Raw genomic sequence first — 17,810 nt, forward strand, 5'->3', positions numbered from 1 at the left:
AACGCACTACCTTGGATATGAACGCACTACCTTGGATTACAAATACTAACCAATCATGAGTGCACTGGTATGTTGGATTCACTTCCGTGTTACACATGCACAGTTGCACATGCTGGCGTACAACACGCAGTGTACGCGAAAACTTGTCACGCTATGTCAGGCTGTGTTTATTCAATTGAAATTTCTACAGTAGGTAGGGATACAAATCAATGCAATTCCACCAATACTGACTTGTTTTAACCGAATCCCAATAATATCATCTAGGAGATCGCAACAAATATGCTTATTTGTTTATAGCCGGAGAAGTACAGTTTTGTAATAGTCATCAGGACTGTTCACAATAAATTGTTATTTGTACTTTCTTACAACTATGTCAGGGAGTCATTTTGAAGATTCATATCCTATGGTGGAGGTGTAATTGATGATAGGTCTAAGCGGTGTGCTGGGTTTGTGAATCTTCGACGTGCAATTAAGTCTTGGGACATTCTCCGCGGACAACCGTTTGTACTTTGCCTACTAATCTTCTCCTCATCTTTTAATCTAGTCAAGATAGCCACCATATTTCCTCTTGTACTTTTGTGTGGGGTCAGATAATTTAATTCCTCATACAAAAGGCAAAGAGAGTAATAGATATGAGATGGAATAAGGAGGTGATCACCATTAGAAAATGGGGCAAACCTATGAACAGCGACTGTTTTCAGGGGAAAAACACCCCTTTTTTTTAGCAATTTCGCAAATTATTTGCCCTTCGACAATACCCCTATTTTCGTTAAAACGCGAATGATATTTCTAATTTACCCTTTTCTGGCAGAAATGCGTATGCTGCGTACAATGAATTGCACTGGCGCAGGCGTTTTATAGCCTCGTTGATGTTATTATTCTGCAGACTGGATCAGGAGGACCTGTTGTGAAACTGCGATATTTTCGTAAAACCACAGAAGATATCAAATATTACCCCTTCTCTGGTATAAAGCAAGAGAAGTGATATTTCAATGAAAATACCTTTTTTTTTTCAATTTCGGGAAACAAGTGGTTTGAAAAAACACCCCTTTTTTTGTGTTTCGCGAATCGCGTTTCTTCATCTGAAAACACCCCTTATTTCGCAAAATTTTTGACGAGCATGTACGGAATGCAGGGATCCCCCGCTGTGGAGATTTGCTGGGATATTGACTTGGGGAAAATATACATCTGATATTAATTGGCAATCTGTAGATTAAATTCAGACTTCCGCTTTCCCCATGGTTCATTTAGAATTGGGTAAATGAATCATGAAAGTACTTCGTCCTTCGGAGGGGACGTTAAGCCGTACATGTATCTCACAGCCAGTTTCGAAAAGAGTAGGGTGTTAACCCCCGAGTCCTGTTCCCAACCCGTCCCGGTGTTCAAATAAGCTTCAATAGAGGCTTTCTTGGGTTATCCAGGGTTGTCAAACCGAACAAATCAAAATAAAATATATAATTTTTAGAATGTGTACTTTAGTCATTTACTTTAGTTAGAATGTACCATTCTGCTTCTGCTTAATTACTCCTCAACGCTACAATCGTAACCAGGCGAGGAGGGATTAGTGCGCGATGCGATGCGTAGATGTTTAACTTAGTGACTTTGATGTTGATAATGTTTCAGGATCTCTTGTTTGAATTGCTTATTTTCTTCAATGTTGACAATGTTCTGTGGTATTAAATTCCAGTCTCTTATTGTGTTTGGGAAGAAAGAATAGACCAAGCAATCCTTCCTCCCTGACGGTCTTTGGTATGCTTTGTTGTTTGTGTTGCGGGTAAGGCGTTTAACCGGCTGCAGGTACGTTTGCTCTGGAATGGCTGCCTGACGATATGCGATCTTGTGCATTAGTGATACTCTGTTTACTTTCCTTCTGAGTTGCAGCTTATCCCATCCAAGGGATGTCAACATGTCGGTGGGACTACTGAATCGGCTAAAATAATCTCGTTTCACAAATCTTGCCGCTCTTCTTTGGGTTGATTCATAATATTATATTTCAAAGGAAAAGCCATAGAAAACATTGATTAAAAAGTGCCATAGTGTGGGTAAAAAAAAACCCCTAAAATTACAATGAATACATCATACATCTTTTCTGAACATCCCAATACTTGGAGATAGCAACCTCGCGGACTAATTGTATGCACCGAGTTAGGGGCCAAAGTTCACCACGCTTTAAATACAAGGCCCGTACACGAGCGTATGCAGAAATGCATGCAGTCAAAAACACGACTGCTTCGAATACATTGTTGGTCCATTTTTACAAAAAATAAGATTTATTATCAAACTTACGTAGTTCTATTTGAGTCTGGGTGGTGCTAGTACCACTCATCTTTGATAACGAAGAATAATGCTGTCTCCAAAAGGTAAATTTTCGTTTGCTTTTCGTGAGCCTTTGACGTCAACTTCCTCAACTTTCTGACAAGCTTGCAAGAAGGTGGATTTACGCATGTGCAGTGACCTTCCTTGCCCTTTCCCAGGACACTCACCCACGTGCTATTGTTTGTAAACAATCCAATGTTCGGCGATGTGGTAAACGCACCATTGAACACCCTGAACTTGAGTTTTAAAATTGTGAAAAATTGCGTTATAAAAAAGTGTGATTTTTTGTCCTTTTGGTTTGCTTTCAGTTGCTTGTCAGTTTGCAAGACCTGTCAGGGGCTGTGCAATGAATTATAAGCCCGGGGGTATAAAATTTTCAAATGTATCAAAAATTGCTTGTCCCTCCCCCCCCCCACTTCTTGGCCTGCCAAAATTGCTCCCCTAGGCTGCCAAAAATCTTTGTTTCGCCCCCCCTTTGTACATAGCAAATTTTTTGCCGGGGGTGGGGGGCACTTGAACACAAATGACCATGGGTAGGCTATGTTCCCCCGGAAAGACCCCCTTTTTGGATTTCGCAGCTCTGAAAGACTCCCTATACCGGTATTTTTGACCAAAATGGAGCGGAGTACCTTTAGAATACCCTACCACATCGACGGCGCCGCGAAGCTGCACCTTTTTTGGTAAAACTACACCGACGTCGCGTCGGCGAGAATTACTTATTAATGGGATAGATTAGAGGTTTTTGAGTCAGGTTTTTAATAAAGTATGTCGGCGTTTGACTTAATGAAGTTTGCATTCATCAAGGTAATAAGTGTTAGTACGATTAAATTATTGTGGTTACTTCTAGATAGTAGTAATGTCATATTTTAAATTTAATTTAAGCATAATGAAATAACTATATTGCATTATATAATGACTTAGAAGTATTAATTATGCATAACAGATTTTAATGTACTCAAGTAATAATGATTGATCGCATCAAAAGATGATGTTAATAAGCATGATATAATTATAATTAGTGGGGACCTGGATTTGATTCCACATCACCTGCTCGCAAGATGGATGAGTGCGAAGTTTGGGCACACGGTTGTTGTTTAAGGTAGATGGAGAACAATATATAGTGTGACGTATAAGAGGCCGATTGTAATTGGTTATGAATGATTATATAATTCTAATTATTATGATGGATTAGAGGGCGATGGTAGTTAATTAATAATTATGACATAATGATAATGAGTGTGAGGGATATGAGGGTTGTTGTAAGTAATTAACAATGATTGTTAAAAGTGATTAAAGTTATATTGATAAGAGGAATGTTAATTGTTAATGAGTGGTTTGATTAAGAATGAGTAGCATTTATTTCATGGAGTAAATACGTATCATAATATTGAATATTGATGTGATGGAGAATGAAGATATCGTTGTCGCCGTGCTACAGCGACGCCGCAAAGGTATCGCTGTTGCTGTGCTACAGCGACGGCGCCGGTTAGACCTTTATGAGGGGCCTACACCGACGGCGGTAAGGTAGACCTATTTCCGTAAGGCTACACCGACGGTGCAAAGGTGCACCTTATGTAGGCCTAATTGTTAAAGTTGCCATATTAGCAAATGAGTGTGGTGGAGGAAGGTATCGTTGTTGCTGTGCTACAGCGACGGCGCAAAGCTAGACCTTTTTACAGGGCTACACCGACGGCGCGAAGGTATCGCTGTTGCCGTGCTACAGCGACGCGCGAAGCTATACCTTTTTAATGGGCTACACCGACGGCGAGAAGGTGCCGTTGTTGCCGTGCTACAGCGACGGCGCAAGGTGTCGTTGTTGCCGTGCTACAGCGACGGCGCCAAATTTTAACTTTTTGAGGGCTAAACCGACGGCGCTGAAGGTATACCTATTTCCATATGGTAACACCGACGGCACTGGGGTATACCTTACTTGGTCATGTCACCAAATGAATGTAGGGGAGGTAGGTATCGCTGTTGCCGTGCTACAGCGACAGCGCCGCTATACCTTTTACGGGCTACACCGACGGCGCAAAGGTATCGCTGTTGCCGTGCTACAGCGACGGCGCCGAAGCTAGACCTTTTACAGGGCTACACCGACGGCGGGAAGGTATCGCTGTTGCCGTGCTACAGCGACGGCACGAAGCTAGACATTTTTGAGGGGCTAAACCGACGGCGCCGTAAGTATACCTATTTCCGCTTGGTAACACCGACGGCACTGAGGTATACCTTATTTGGTCATGTCACCAAATTAATGTAGGGAGGAAGGTATCGCTGTTGCTGTGCTACAGCGGCGGCGCCGGCTATACCTTTTACTGGGCTACACCGACGGCGAAGCTATCGTTGTTGCTGTGCTACTGCGACGACTTATGCGCAAAGCTAGACTTTTTGCGTATTTTGTAATGACTTGATCATGTTAGCAAATAAATGTAATGAAGAGGAAGAAGGTATCGCTGTTACCGTGCTAGAGTGACGCCGTTAACCTATACCTTGCCATTGGGTGAAGGTTCTGCTGTTGCCGTGCTACAGCGACGCCGCGAATGATTTTTTTTATTATTTGATTATTTAAAGAATAAAAATTAATGACCTGCTTGGTTTTAGGATTAACCAACACATGTTTATTTACGCTTCGCCCGCCCATACCCGACTATTAAAAAAGCCGTTAAAAAACCAATCCCTATTAATCAACATGCACGTATTGAATCATATATTTGCATATTGATACAAGTGATCGTTGGATTGTAGATGATGATGCTTGGGCGTTATACATATGATGCACATGTGAAATGGGGAGTTGCTTGTTTGTTGACAAGAGCAAATATTAAGTTAAGTTGTCATTGGTAAGCGCATAATGCACATAATTTAGTTTGCACCTGGTTGTCACTGGTTGGGGCATTTTATGAACGACGTATACACTGGTTTATGTGATTTCATAATTTCCAGATATTATAAATAAAAACAGGACCGTGACCACTGAAAAATTAATTAAGAAGAAACAGAACTTTTGCACCTGGGTATCACTGGTTGGGGCCTTTTATGAACGACGTATACACTGGTTTATGTGATTTCATACTTTGCAGTTGTTGTAAATAAAAACAGGACCGTGACCACTAAAAAGTTAATTAATAAGAAAATGGTCATTCATCGCCCATACAGTTCCGACTAATTAGGTGAAAAAATAAGCATCATAAGACATTTATTTTACAAGTTCAACAAAACATTGTGAATGAAACAGAACTTGTAATTATCTTCCATCTTTATTCAGATTTGTATTGAACGTAAAAACGCGGTTAATGTAAAGTAAAGCTTGCGAGTGGTAGGGGCGTTTTATGAACGACGTATAATCATGATAATTTTTATCATTTATACTTAGCAAGGTCTTTTAAAAAGAAGAAATTTGGTACAAAAATCATGGAAATCGGTAGTAGGGTTGTTGAGAAATTGTCGTTCAAAGTTCACACGGCGATGTCGCTGTAGCCCTGCAACAACGATAACCTTCCTCATAGGCATCGCATTAATGGGTGAATATTTATAAAGTTTGTTTGTTTGTTTGTTAATTAATTGATTAATTATCAAACGGCGAAGTCGCTGTAGCCCGGCAACAACGGTAACCTTCCTGGTGTGCATCAGAAAATTTACATTTATAATTAATGACTGACTATTGTTAAAAGTTAATGTTTTTATTTAATGTTCTTAAGGGGTGGGGTATGAACGTTTGGACAGTATTTATTGTGGGACATTAGAGCACATCAGACATATCGAATTGCATTCTGAATACGAAGAATGTCCTTCTGATATCAAATTATTTTGATTTTTTGAAATTCGCAATTTAATACACATTTTATGGCAAATCATTAGAAATTGATATTTTTGATATTTAACAGTACTTGAAGTAAACTTTATAAATCTGATGATATATACTTAAAGTGTATGTAGGTGGGATGAAAAGCCGACGATCAATTGAAAATTTTGTCCTTTCGTATTGAAGATATGGATTTTTTCCCAAAACACCAAAAAAAAAAAGGTCTTTTTGGGAAAAAAATCCATATCTTCAATATGACAGGTCAAAATTTTCAATTGACCGTCGGCTTTTCCTCCCTGCTACATACACTTTAAGAATATGTCGTTAGATTAATATATTTTACTTCGAGGACTGTTATATATCAAAAATTGAAAAATATCAAATTTTTATAATTTGTCATAAAATTTGTATTATATTGTGATTTTCAAAAATGAAAATTATTTGATATCAGAAAGACATGCTTCGTATTCAGAATGCAATTCGATAGGTCTGAGGTGCTCTCATGTCCCACAAAAAATACTGTCGAAACGCAATAAACGCTCAATTTAGATCCCTTTAAGTATAAATCATCAGATTTATAAAGTTTACTTCAAGTAGGCTACTGTTAAATATCAAAAATATCAATTTTAATGATTTGCCATAAAATGTGTATTAAATTGCGAATTTCAAAAATCAAAATTATTTGATATCAGAATGACATTCTTCGTATTCAGAATGCAATTCGATATGTCTGATGTGCTCTAATGTCCCACAATATATACTGTCCAAACGTTCATACCCCAGCCCTTAAGTTAATTAATAATTTTTTATCTCTTCTTTAAATAAGACAATTAATGAATGGAAACTGATCATTATGCAGATTTATGATTCCTGGCTGATTATGGGGAGCAAAGCAATAACTATGAATATTAATCAAATTTAAAATTTACTAATGTTCCTCTTCTTGATTATATAGTGGCATTATTAATTAAATTACTACAATGTGGTTTTGAATCTCTCTCGTTCGTTTATTTAATTTGCTGAATTAAGTGATTTATTAATTGCACTGAGTTAATCCATACATACATCATTCAATGTAATCATATCATCGAGTTTCGCGCCGTCGGTGTAGCAGGGCTAAAACTAGGGTAGCTTCGGCGACGGCCAAATGTGGTAGGGTATAGTAAAGTTTAGCCAATGGAGCTCTGAAAGACCCTTGATTTTGATCATTTCAGCTCTAAAAGACCCAAAATTGCTCATTCCTCATATTTTTTGGGTTTTTTTCCCCCAGGCGATTTTCAATGAGAGAGCCAAGAAAGACCCTTGATTTTGACTGTTCGCAGCTCCATAAGTCCCCATTTTACTTGTTCGCAGCCCCGTTTGCAGCACCGAAAGACCCCTTTTACCAGTATGCCGTCAGCTCATAAAGACCCACCACCTCAAAATTCTGGGGGAAGGCCACCAAAATGTGTGATGTCCCCCCCCCTGGATTTTTTGGCTCCCAATTTGCAAACTTTAATGGTCTAGATATATGATGCAAGCGCAGAGGCTCCGGAAGATATTAAATATTGAGGGGAAATGGTGCCTGGCTCATTATTAGGAAGGGGGCGCAACGATAGGCCTACTTTTCCATAGCCACCAAAATTAGTGGGGGCCGGCCCCCGGTTCCTGAGCCACTGGAGTGTCGCGAGCAGAAATTGTGCATATTTGAACGTTTCTGTATTGTTTTCCTAAGCCTTTTCTAGAGCATGTCTAGACTGGCCCCCAGTCTCGGTTCGGTTCCATCTCTGGATAATGTAACAATAAATAATTACGTAATGCCCTATGAAAAAAAAATGGCAACTCCCCCCTTATTTTCTTCAATGCCAAAACCCATTCCTCTTCATCCACAAATCGACGCCACTAATTACACCCACCACAGTCAACCATGCAGCAATATAGAAATATACTCGTATTATAAGTGAACGCGAAAGTCCATTGAGCGCTGATTCCATATTGGGTTGATTTTTAATGCTATGTAATCTACATTACCAGTCGTTCTCCATGGACCCGAGGGAGGGTCTAGAGCATGTCAAAATGAGCCCAGTAAATGTGTGCCAAACATTGTTTCTCTCCGCCTTCCAAAAATGCTTGTACTCCCCACTCTAGGACAAAGTTGGGCATGCTACACTTATGCCATGCGCTGGGTTTTTATAGGGGAAGGAGCAATTTTCTCCTGAAAAAAATCCAAGATACGCCTGTTTCAGCCCCGTTACATGTTGAGAGGGCAAGGGGTCTGGAGCCCACTGGTTCACTCGTTCACTCGAATGTAAAAGTGCTACCCATGCTCGAGCTCTAAACAGACACTAAATGCTCCTAAATGGTGTGCAACTGATATAATAGTAGCAAATTTACTACCCTAAATGCAGCGGCGGCACTAGGAATTTTTTCGGGGGGGGGGGGAAATTGGGGGGGGGGGAATCAGACAATTTTACTGGGGATCCCAACTTTTTTTTTGGGGGGGGGGAGGTAAATTCCCTTGGCACCACCACTGCCTAAATCATGGCTTTACTATACTGTAAACATTTTTAAATGTATTAAAAATATTCGTCAAACTATTATTCTGACTAGTCATTCAGGCGCGGCGAGACAAAAAGGGTGGGCAAGAAACTGCCAACATTTTGTCAAAAGTCTGTGATTTTCAGCGATAAGGATCAATAAAACTAAAAGAAAACCTGACACAGCTTTTTAACTGGGCCCAAAAGACCCATGATCCCAAATGATCCGTCTCTAAAGTGATTCCGAATGACCCATAACCACAAAGTGACTTTGACCACAAATGACCTCTGAACACAAATGACCCATGACCCCAGACCCAAAACTGAATCCAAATGCCCTTTTATCCCAAACCCTTGACTCCTAAGTAACCACAAGTGACCTCTGACACCAAATGACAACTGACCTCAGATTGACACCTGACCCCAAAGCGACATAATCATGACTCAGAATGATGGCTTCCATGCAGTCATGTCTACAGTAGAATTCATCTCGACCTTTGCAGGACTTAAACCCCATTAAAAGCTATTAAGGGATCAAAAATGAGCGTTTATTGCGTTTCGACAGTATTTTTTGTGGGACATAAGAGCACCTCAGACCTATCGAATTGCATTCTGAATACGAAGCATGTCTTTCTGATATCAAATAATTTTCATTTTTTAAAAATCACAATATAATACAATTTTTATGACAAATTATAAAAATTTGATATTTTTCAAATTTTGATATATAACAGTCCTCGAAGTAAATTATTTAAATCTAATGATATATTCTTAAAGTGTATGTAGCAGGGAGGAAAAGCCGACAGTCAATTGAAAATTTTGACCTTTCATATTGAAGATATGGATTTTTTTCCCAAAAAGACCTTATTTTTTTTTGGTGTTTTGGGGAAAAAATCCATATCTTCAATACGAAAGGTCAAAATTTTCAATTGATCGTCGGCTTTTCATCCCACCTACATACACTTTTATTATAAATCATCAGATTTATAAAGTTTACTTCAAGTACTGTTAAATATCAAAAATATCGATTTTAATGATTTGCCATAAAATGTGTATTAAATTGCGAATTTCAAAAATCAAAATTATTTGATATCAGAATGACATTCTTCGTATTCAGAATGCAATTCGATATGTCTGATGTGCTCTAATGTCCCAAAATAAATACTGTCCAAACGTTCATACCCCAGCCCTTAAACCAAGATAACACTCATTGAAACAGCTCAACTGATTAAACCGGATCTTCTCTGGTTGTGCACAAGTGTCTGTTTTATGTGCGATATCGCAATAAAGCTGGTATTATAGCTTCAGTTGGGTAACCGATTATAAAGGAAACGAAAGGAAACAATGGTATGTGTACCTTTGTTCACGAAATGAGACAATGGCGTGCTTTTTGTAAACCAGCATTCTTGAAAATGAGCAACATAATGATTGTTGACTTAACACGGTTTGGAAATAATTTCTTCATATTTTTGGTGTTATCTGTCGTTTACATATCCTTCCTAAAACACAAAAGTGCGACCCTCTCCAAACACCTAAATTAGCTAAAAATTTAGGACATGTTACAAAACTATATTGTCTAGAATTTTAGAAGAGTACTTTTAATATTGGCCGGTTATTTTTCACACAGCGACGTTAACTAGGCAATGTACTATTACCTATAACATTAACTAAAACACCAAAGTACGAATATTTCCAAACATCTAAATTAGCTAAAAATTTAGGACATGTTACAAAACTATATTTTCTAGAACTTTAGAAGAGTACTTTTAATATTGGCCGGTTATTTTTCACACAGCGACGTTAACTAGGCATATCCCCATACTTTTAACGTAGGCTATTTGTAGAGGTCACGCGTCAATGGGAAAGAGCACTGTGTATTGTGTATAGGAAAACGGACAGTAACTGCAGTATGCAGACTCATAAATCAGCCCCTGATCCCACAAAATGACCCCAAATGACCCTTGACCCCAAAATACCCTCATTATGCTCATTACAGATTACCCCCAAAATGACTGACCCCAAAGTGACCAATGACCCCTAGGTCATCCTGACACCCAGTGACCCCAAATGACCCATCTCTACAAAGTAACCATAATTGGGCTGTTTCAAAGTGACCACAAATGACCCCATACCCGTCTTCAAAGTGACTACAAATGACCCTATATACCTGTCGTCGGTAGACAGCAAATGATAAATATTATAATAGCTGTTTTTAGTAGAAAGTAATAATGAATTACATAAAATAGCAAGGTCATCCTGACGACAGCCTGACCCCAAATGATCCCTATCCACAAAGTGACCAAAATTCCACAAAATTAGCCTCTTCAAAGTGGCCAAAAATGATCCCTGACCCAAAAATGTTTCTTTAATCCTAAATGACCCCTTAGTAAATGACATTTGACCCCAAATCTAAGAATGACCACTGACTCTGTTTTTATAGATAGCAATAATAAATTTCATGACACAAATGACCCTTGACACCAAGCGACCTCAAATGATCCCTGACCCCAAACTGACCTCAAAATAGCTTCGTACCCACAGAGGAGTAAGATAAGACAGAGCGCGTACCACCAGTCAAAGTCCCCGTGTATTGTATGGTACCAGTTCTCGCATATTCATGAGGGCCGATTGTTCGATCGTGCTGTATCAAACAATCACGCCAGCGCTGCGTGCCTTCGGCAGATATCTGCGATAGAGCGTTGCGTGCTTTTCGCGATAGACCATGAAAATACGCTGGTAATTGCGTAGCAGTCTCGCCTATCGCATTTCATGGAACAATCGGCCCTCATTATCGGATGAGGCGGAGACTTTGACTGGTGGTACGCGCTCTGTCTTATCTTACTCCTCTGTGTTCGTACCCTAAATGATCTTTGACCCCAAATCTAAGAATGACCACTGACTCTGTCTATATAGTAGATAGCAATGATAAATTTCATAACACAAATGACCCTTGACGCCAAAGCGACCAAATGATCCCTGACCCCAAAACGTACATTTTATTTACCTCAAAATGACAGAATGACCACCATAAATTTTTTTATTTTGGGTCAAAGGTCATTAAGGGGTCACTTCCGGTATAAAACGAAATACCTTTAAAATGCATCTTCACCCACAAATTACGTAGGACAGTGACGCCACTTGCACACATGCATTGTCATTACCCAGTGTCTACGTGGTGTACACAGATTTGGGGTCAAAGGTCATTAAAGGGTCACTTCCGGTATAAAACGAAATACCTTCAAAAATATTTATTAGCTAAACAAAACATTGGACAGTAACGGTATGTTCACACATGAATTGTGGTTATCCAGTGTATCTCTGGTATTTTTTTATTTGGGATTAAAGGTCATTTAGAGGTCACTTCCGGTCTAAAACGAAATTCCTTCTAAATGCCTCTTCTGCCACAAATAACATGGCAAAGTGATGCCACATGCACACATACATTGACATTAGCCAATGTTTATGGGGTTTTCATATATTTTGGGGTCAAATGTCATTAAGGGGTCACAACACGGCTGTGTTCGTGGTCTTAGACCACAGCTAAGTCTAGTTTAATTTATCACTACTTTCTTCTGAACTCAGTAATTATGTTATTATTTTATCATTAGTATCTACTGAAAACAGATTTGTGAAATTAATTATTGCTAGCTATCTACCAAAGACAATGATATGTAATTTTTTCTACTTATAATACTGAAGACAGTATTTAGGAAATTTATTATTGCTATCTACTGAAGACAGTAATTGTGTAATTTATTACAATCAACTGCAGTCATTATTTACTTTATCTACTAAATATAGTTGTTATGAAAGTAACTACTGAAGACGGGTAGTATTTAATTTATTGTTACTAAAGGCAGCAATTATGTAACTTGAAGACAGTCATTATTTAATTTCTTATTACTATCTACCGAAGACAGTAATTAGACAATGCATTATTGCTATCTACTGAAGATTATAGTGTATTATTGCTATCTACTGAAGACAGTAATTATGAAATTAGTGATTACTATCTACTGAAGAGTGTAATTATAAACCAGAAAACGTAATTATGCAATTTATTATTGCTATCTACCGAAGACAGTAATTATGTAATTTATTATTGCGATCTACCGAAGACAGTAATTGTGTAATTTATTATTGCTATCTACCGAAGACAGTAATTATGTAATAATTATGTAATTTATTATTGCTATCTACCGAAGACAGTAATTATGTAATTTATTATTGCGATCTACCGAAGACAGTAATTATGTAATTTATTATTGCTATCTACCGAAGACAGTAATTATGTAATTTATTGTTTGGGGTATGACTTAATTTTGGAGTCAGAGGTCATTATTGGATTTGGGGTCATTATTGGGTAAATGGTTATTTTTGTGTTAGGGGTCACTTCAGGATCATCTTCGGGGTCAAGAATCTTGGGGGTCATTTTGGAGTCAGGGGTCAGCTGGGGTTACAAAATTATCATACTTATTATTACTACATACTGAAGACAGTAATTATGTAATTTCTCATTGCTATCTACTGAAGACAGTAATCATGTTATTTGCATATTTGTGAATATCAAAAAGCTTATTTGCATATTTTGCTTACATTTTCATTAATCCACTCTGTAGCTTAAACGCAATAACGATCAACTTCAAGCTTGGTATTGTGATAGTATATGGTGGGCTGATGTGCTGTATAGTTTTGTGTGAAGTTATTTGCATGTTTATGAATATTAATGAGCTCATTTGCATATTATTTGTATTTACAACCCTTTATTTACACAACTTTTTGTGGGGTCACCTTAATTACGAACCGCATAATTCTAGTTATTATTAGTAATGTTTTGTGAAAGTGAAAATGGTTGTCAAAAGTTTTTAAATTTTGAAACGCCTGGCATTCCAGATCTGACCACTGTACCTAAACAACGAAAGAGACTCACATCAAGAAGACCAATACAAATGTTTTTTCTTCAAACAAACTTTATTTAAGCAGCCTTTTTCTACTTCAAACACATTTTGTATGTTAAATACTACATTATGTTAAATACTACATTAATAATTCCTGCAATTTTACTAACGGCAACATCTGCTATTAATTATATAACTCCTTGAAAAGTATGATCTGCTTCTGTTTTACAATAATATTACATCATGTTAATAGCTAAAATCTGTGACTAAAATATTGAATTTTCTGCTAAAATACTGATTGTTTATGCCATGTAACCTGTTGACTGCTAAACCAAGTCATGTTATGAGAAGAGAAGGCCAAGAAAAACTGTCTTTGCAGTTGCACTCTCTGTGGAAGACAAGATCGGTTTGTTGGATCTTTCTTTTTGTAAAATGTTTTTTATAAAGCTCATAGCGAAATATGTATAGGCCTAATTATCTTAAGGGGGTACTACACCCCTGCTCAATGTTGTGCCTATTATAGGGGCAAGGACTACAACTACTGCACTGAAAATTTTATTTCAACACAGACAGCAGTTGTGGAGTTACAGTCAAAAATGAGGGAAAACCAATATTTGATCAATAAATCAATAACTACTTGCCTTGAGTTGCTGAATTTTCAGTGCAGTAGTTGTAGTCTTTGCCCCTATAATATCTTACTTGTCACCAATGCGCTATAATTTTTGAGAAAAATGCAAAGATAGGCACAAAATTGGCCAGGGGTGTAGTACCCCCTTAATAAAACAAGACTAAATAGACTTGAAAACAGTTTTGAAAACTTCTCAGAATGTCAAAAGCTCTACAGGAAAAAAACAAACCTTTTTTCTTAAATTTCCAAAATTAGGGTCATTATTCTTTTTGACAGTGAAAGTTTTGTCCAGATTCGGGTTGGTTGTGTGAGAACAAGCAAACAATTTTTTGTTGCTTAAGTTAGCCTCATGGGCATGTAGCAAATCATACCCATTAATAATATGATATTGGGCTAGTCCATTTAAAATCCCCACTCCCCTGTGAAAGATTTTGGAAATATCTTCCACAGGGGGAGTAGGATTTTCAAATGGAACGAACACACTAGGCAGCTCCATTTGAAACTCACCCTCCCTCTGCAGAAGATTGAACTTTTCTTAGAGAGTGTATGAAATTCAAATAAAGCTGATTAATGTGCTCATTCCATTTGAAATTCATACTCCCCCTGTGAAAGATATTTCCAAAATCTTCCACAGGTGTGCGTGGATGTTAAATGGAATGGCCCATTGAGCAAAATAAGTCATTTATCACTTGTGAAATTTGGCTTGATAAGTCTAATTTTCTGTGCCCTAATTAGGAAAATTATGAAATTGAGTTGAGTGCCTAATAGTTCATTCATTGTTGTGGCGCTAGCATGCTGAAAAACTGCCCTTCAACGCATGTGTATACGGACGCCGGAATTGAGTTAGCCCACACAATTCAAAATGACCACTGCAAAATACACATATGGCGTTAATCGCAACTTGAGACGCATTATACAGTAATATAATTATTATATAATCAATTTTGTGCACTTTGCTTGTGTTTAAGTACTATGTAATTATATTCAAGAAAAGATCCAGTCTGGTTAGGAATTTCAGCTTATTTGTGCACAGAAAATTACTGAGATATTAAAATAAAAATTTTGTTTGTCAAATGTTTCATTTTATTTGTGTACCCCACATTTACCATATCACCCAATCAACAAATACAATGAGCACAGTTGGAGCCTCTTTTCATTTTGAGATGACCTACATGTAGAAGATTACAATATTAATATATTTGACATTAAATAGAGTTTGATCGATACACATTCAGGCACGTATAAATGATAACATAAACCCAATCATACATGTAGTTTTACCAAGACAGATGATTTGATGTAGATTTAACATCATTAATGATACTTTGAGGAGGCAGGCAGGATCACTCAAAGTGGTAAATTTTAGACATTGTTTTGTATTGTATCTTTGAAAGTAATGATGATAAATACATAAAAGTATACATTTTCAGAAAGGAAATGATACAAGAAATCCAACTAGCAAACTACCAAAGTGCCCCTCTGACAAAAAATGAAAGAGAAAATCTGGACGGCAAAGGAAAGGAAAAGGGGCTAGGAGCCCCTTTTCAACCAAAATTCACCCGATCATGGGCCAAAATATTGTAAAAAAAAAAAATTTGCGCACATTGTCACAATAAGCCCTTTTCATCCAGATCATAGGCGAAAATAGATTAAAATACAAAAATTGTGCGTGCTACACACACACACATCATCCCAATAAAGCCTTTTTTGAAGCTCAAAGTACAGTCTCTCTAAAAAACAAAACCGGTATAATTATGATGCAACTGCAATTTTTATTTCGCCACGACCAAGAAGATACAATAAAAACAATGGCTACAATTTCCCACTTTGAGTGATCTTGACTGCCACCTTAAGAAAACAAATCATCACTCTGAGAGTGTCCAAGATGCGAGGTAGTTACAGATATTAAAAAAACAACAAACAACAACAACAAAAAAACCCAGCAACAACACAACTGTTACAGTTAGACAAAAAAATTTGAATACCCTTCCCATTATGCAATTGTGAATACTGAACCAAATTTGTGAAGAAACCTTATTTCACTTTCAAAACTTTTAAAATTCTATGTTTTATATAAAAAAAAAAATTCCATGGACCCAAGCATGTTTCTTACAGATTAACCTATGTAAACAAACAAACAAAGCTTACCCTACCAGTTTGGATTTTTTTTCTTGGCCTGATGGAAGCCTTTATACCGGCAGTATAGACAAATCCAATGAGCCAAGTCATGGTCAGGATTTGGCCGGCCATAACTGGGTCCCGTAGTACCAAACTGGTGTTGTGACTGCCCAATTGGGTGGATTAAAGCCGCTTAAAATTCGATGTTAGATTCTTTTGTGTTGTAATATGTCATCATTCTTTTGTCTAAGTGTAACACGGGTGATAGAATGCAGATTAAAATACCCTCCAAGGCCGCATCATTTCACATTTTAGGTGAGATGGAGCCAACGGGGATTCAGCTATGGCTGCCATTGAGGTGTAGGAATGTGTGAAATTGGATTCGTCTATAAGGAGTCCACATATTCATGTTCTTCTCATAAGAATTTAGGATTTTGCTTGTCAAATGACACATTTGCTTGATTATGTTACAATCAATTTTGCATCAATTTCTAAGCATGAACCTCTCATGAAATTTGCATAATGAAAATACCGTAGAACTTTGCCTAATGGCGTATAGGTAAAGTTCCACATACTTCTTTTGGGAGCTCTCTATTACCACATATATCTACTTGGCAAAAACCAATAATAAGATGCATGTTAGAAAACTAAAAGAATTACAAATTTGTATGCATGTGGCAAAATCACATAAAATGCTGAAAAAAGGCTTGAAACGAAATTGTAATAAAAACTACAGTTTCTACACAGAATAATAATTTTCATTTTGGGCAGTGTTTATATTAAGACTCAAGAAAAAATATACAGGTTTAAATACTTATTTCATACACTGGCCCCATCATTTAAGGATTTTCAAAAGATTTAAAGCTTGTCAAGTGGCAACTGAAATGTGGCATTATACAGGGTGTATCAAAATGATTGGTACCGTCAGTTTTCTGTGATTATGGACAGGACTGCCACATCACAATGCAACATGGAATGCACCTAATTTGTAGACAAATAATGTGAACGATTATAAACTACAAATTGAGGCCATTTTACTGTGATCCAACGCTGCATTTGGAAGCAGCAGGCTTGTCAATAAACATGAAAACGGATGGGTACCAATCATTTTGATACAGCCTGTACCTGTACCACAGAAAGTGTGTTTCCCATATGCTGGTCAATACTGATAGCTTGTTACATGTGTAACTTTTTTCTATACACATATTAAAACCCTGAAATAATTGTCCAATAAGTATTAATAAACATATATTTTGTATGTTACACTATAGCAGCAGTATACCATGCAGTGGTGGTGCTAATTAAATAAATAAATAAATGAATGAAAAGTAGCAGCAATATCAGCATAACAGTAAGTTCAATACAGCAATGTGTGGCATAGGAAATACCTATGTACTTGTGGCCCTTGAACCGGGGGGTCGAGGTACTCAGTACAAATGACCATACGGGGGCGTGCATAAAACATGGGTACATGTAGCATTTTCGGCCTTCTGGTATATCAATGACCCCTTCTTCAAAGCCTATTTTGGTATATG

The 17,810-nt window shown here is 37.5% G+C and overlaps 1 protein-coding gene across 1 annotated transcript in view; it reads right to left on the minus strand.

Moving 5' to 3' along the window:
• The window catches only part of LOC140136147 (uncharacterized), a 65,418-nt gene extending 62,994 nt beyond the window's left edge, over positions 1 to 2,424 (minus strand). Inside the window, 1 exon segment of the mRNA XM_072157851.1 lies at positions 2,287 to 2,424. Within this exon segment, the coding sequence (XP_072013952.1) occupies positions 2,287 to 2,326 (40 nt within the window). The 5' untranslated portion in view covers positions 2,327 to 2,424.
• Between the last annotated feature and the right edge of the window lie 15,386 nt (positions 2,425 to 17,810).

This window comes from Amphiura filiformis, chromosome 16 (genome assembly GCF_039555335.1).
Source record: "Amphiura filiformis chromosome 16, Afil_fr2py, whole genome shotgun sequence".
Lineage (NCBI taxonomy): Eukaryota > Metazoa > Echinodermata > Ophiuroidea > Amphilepidida > Amphiuridae > Amphiura > Amphiura filiformis.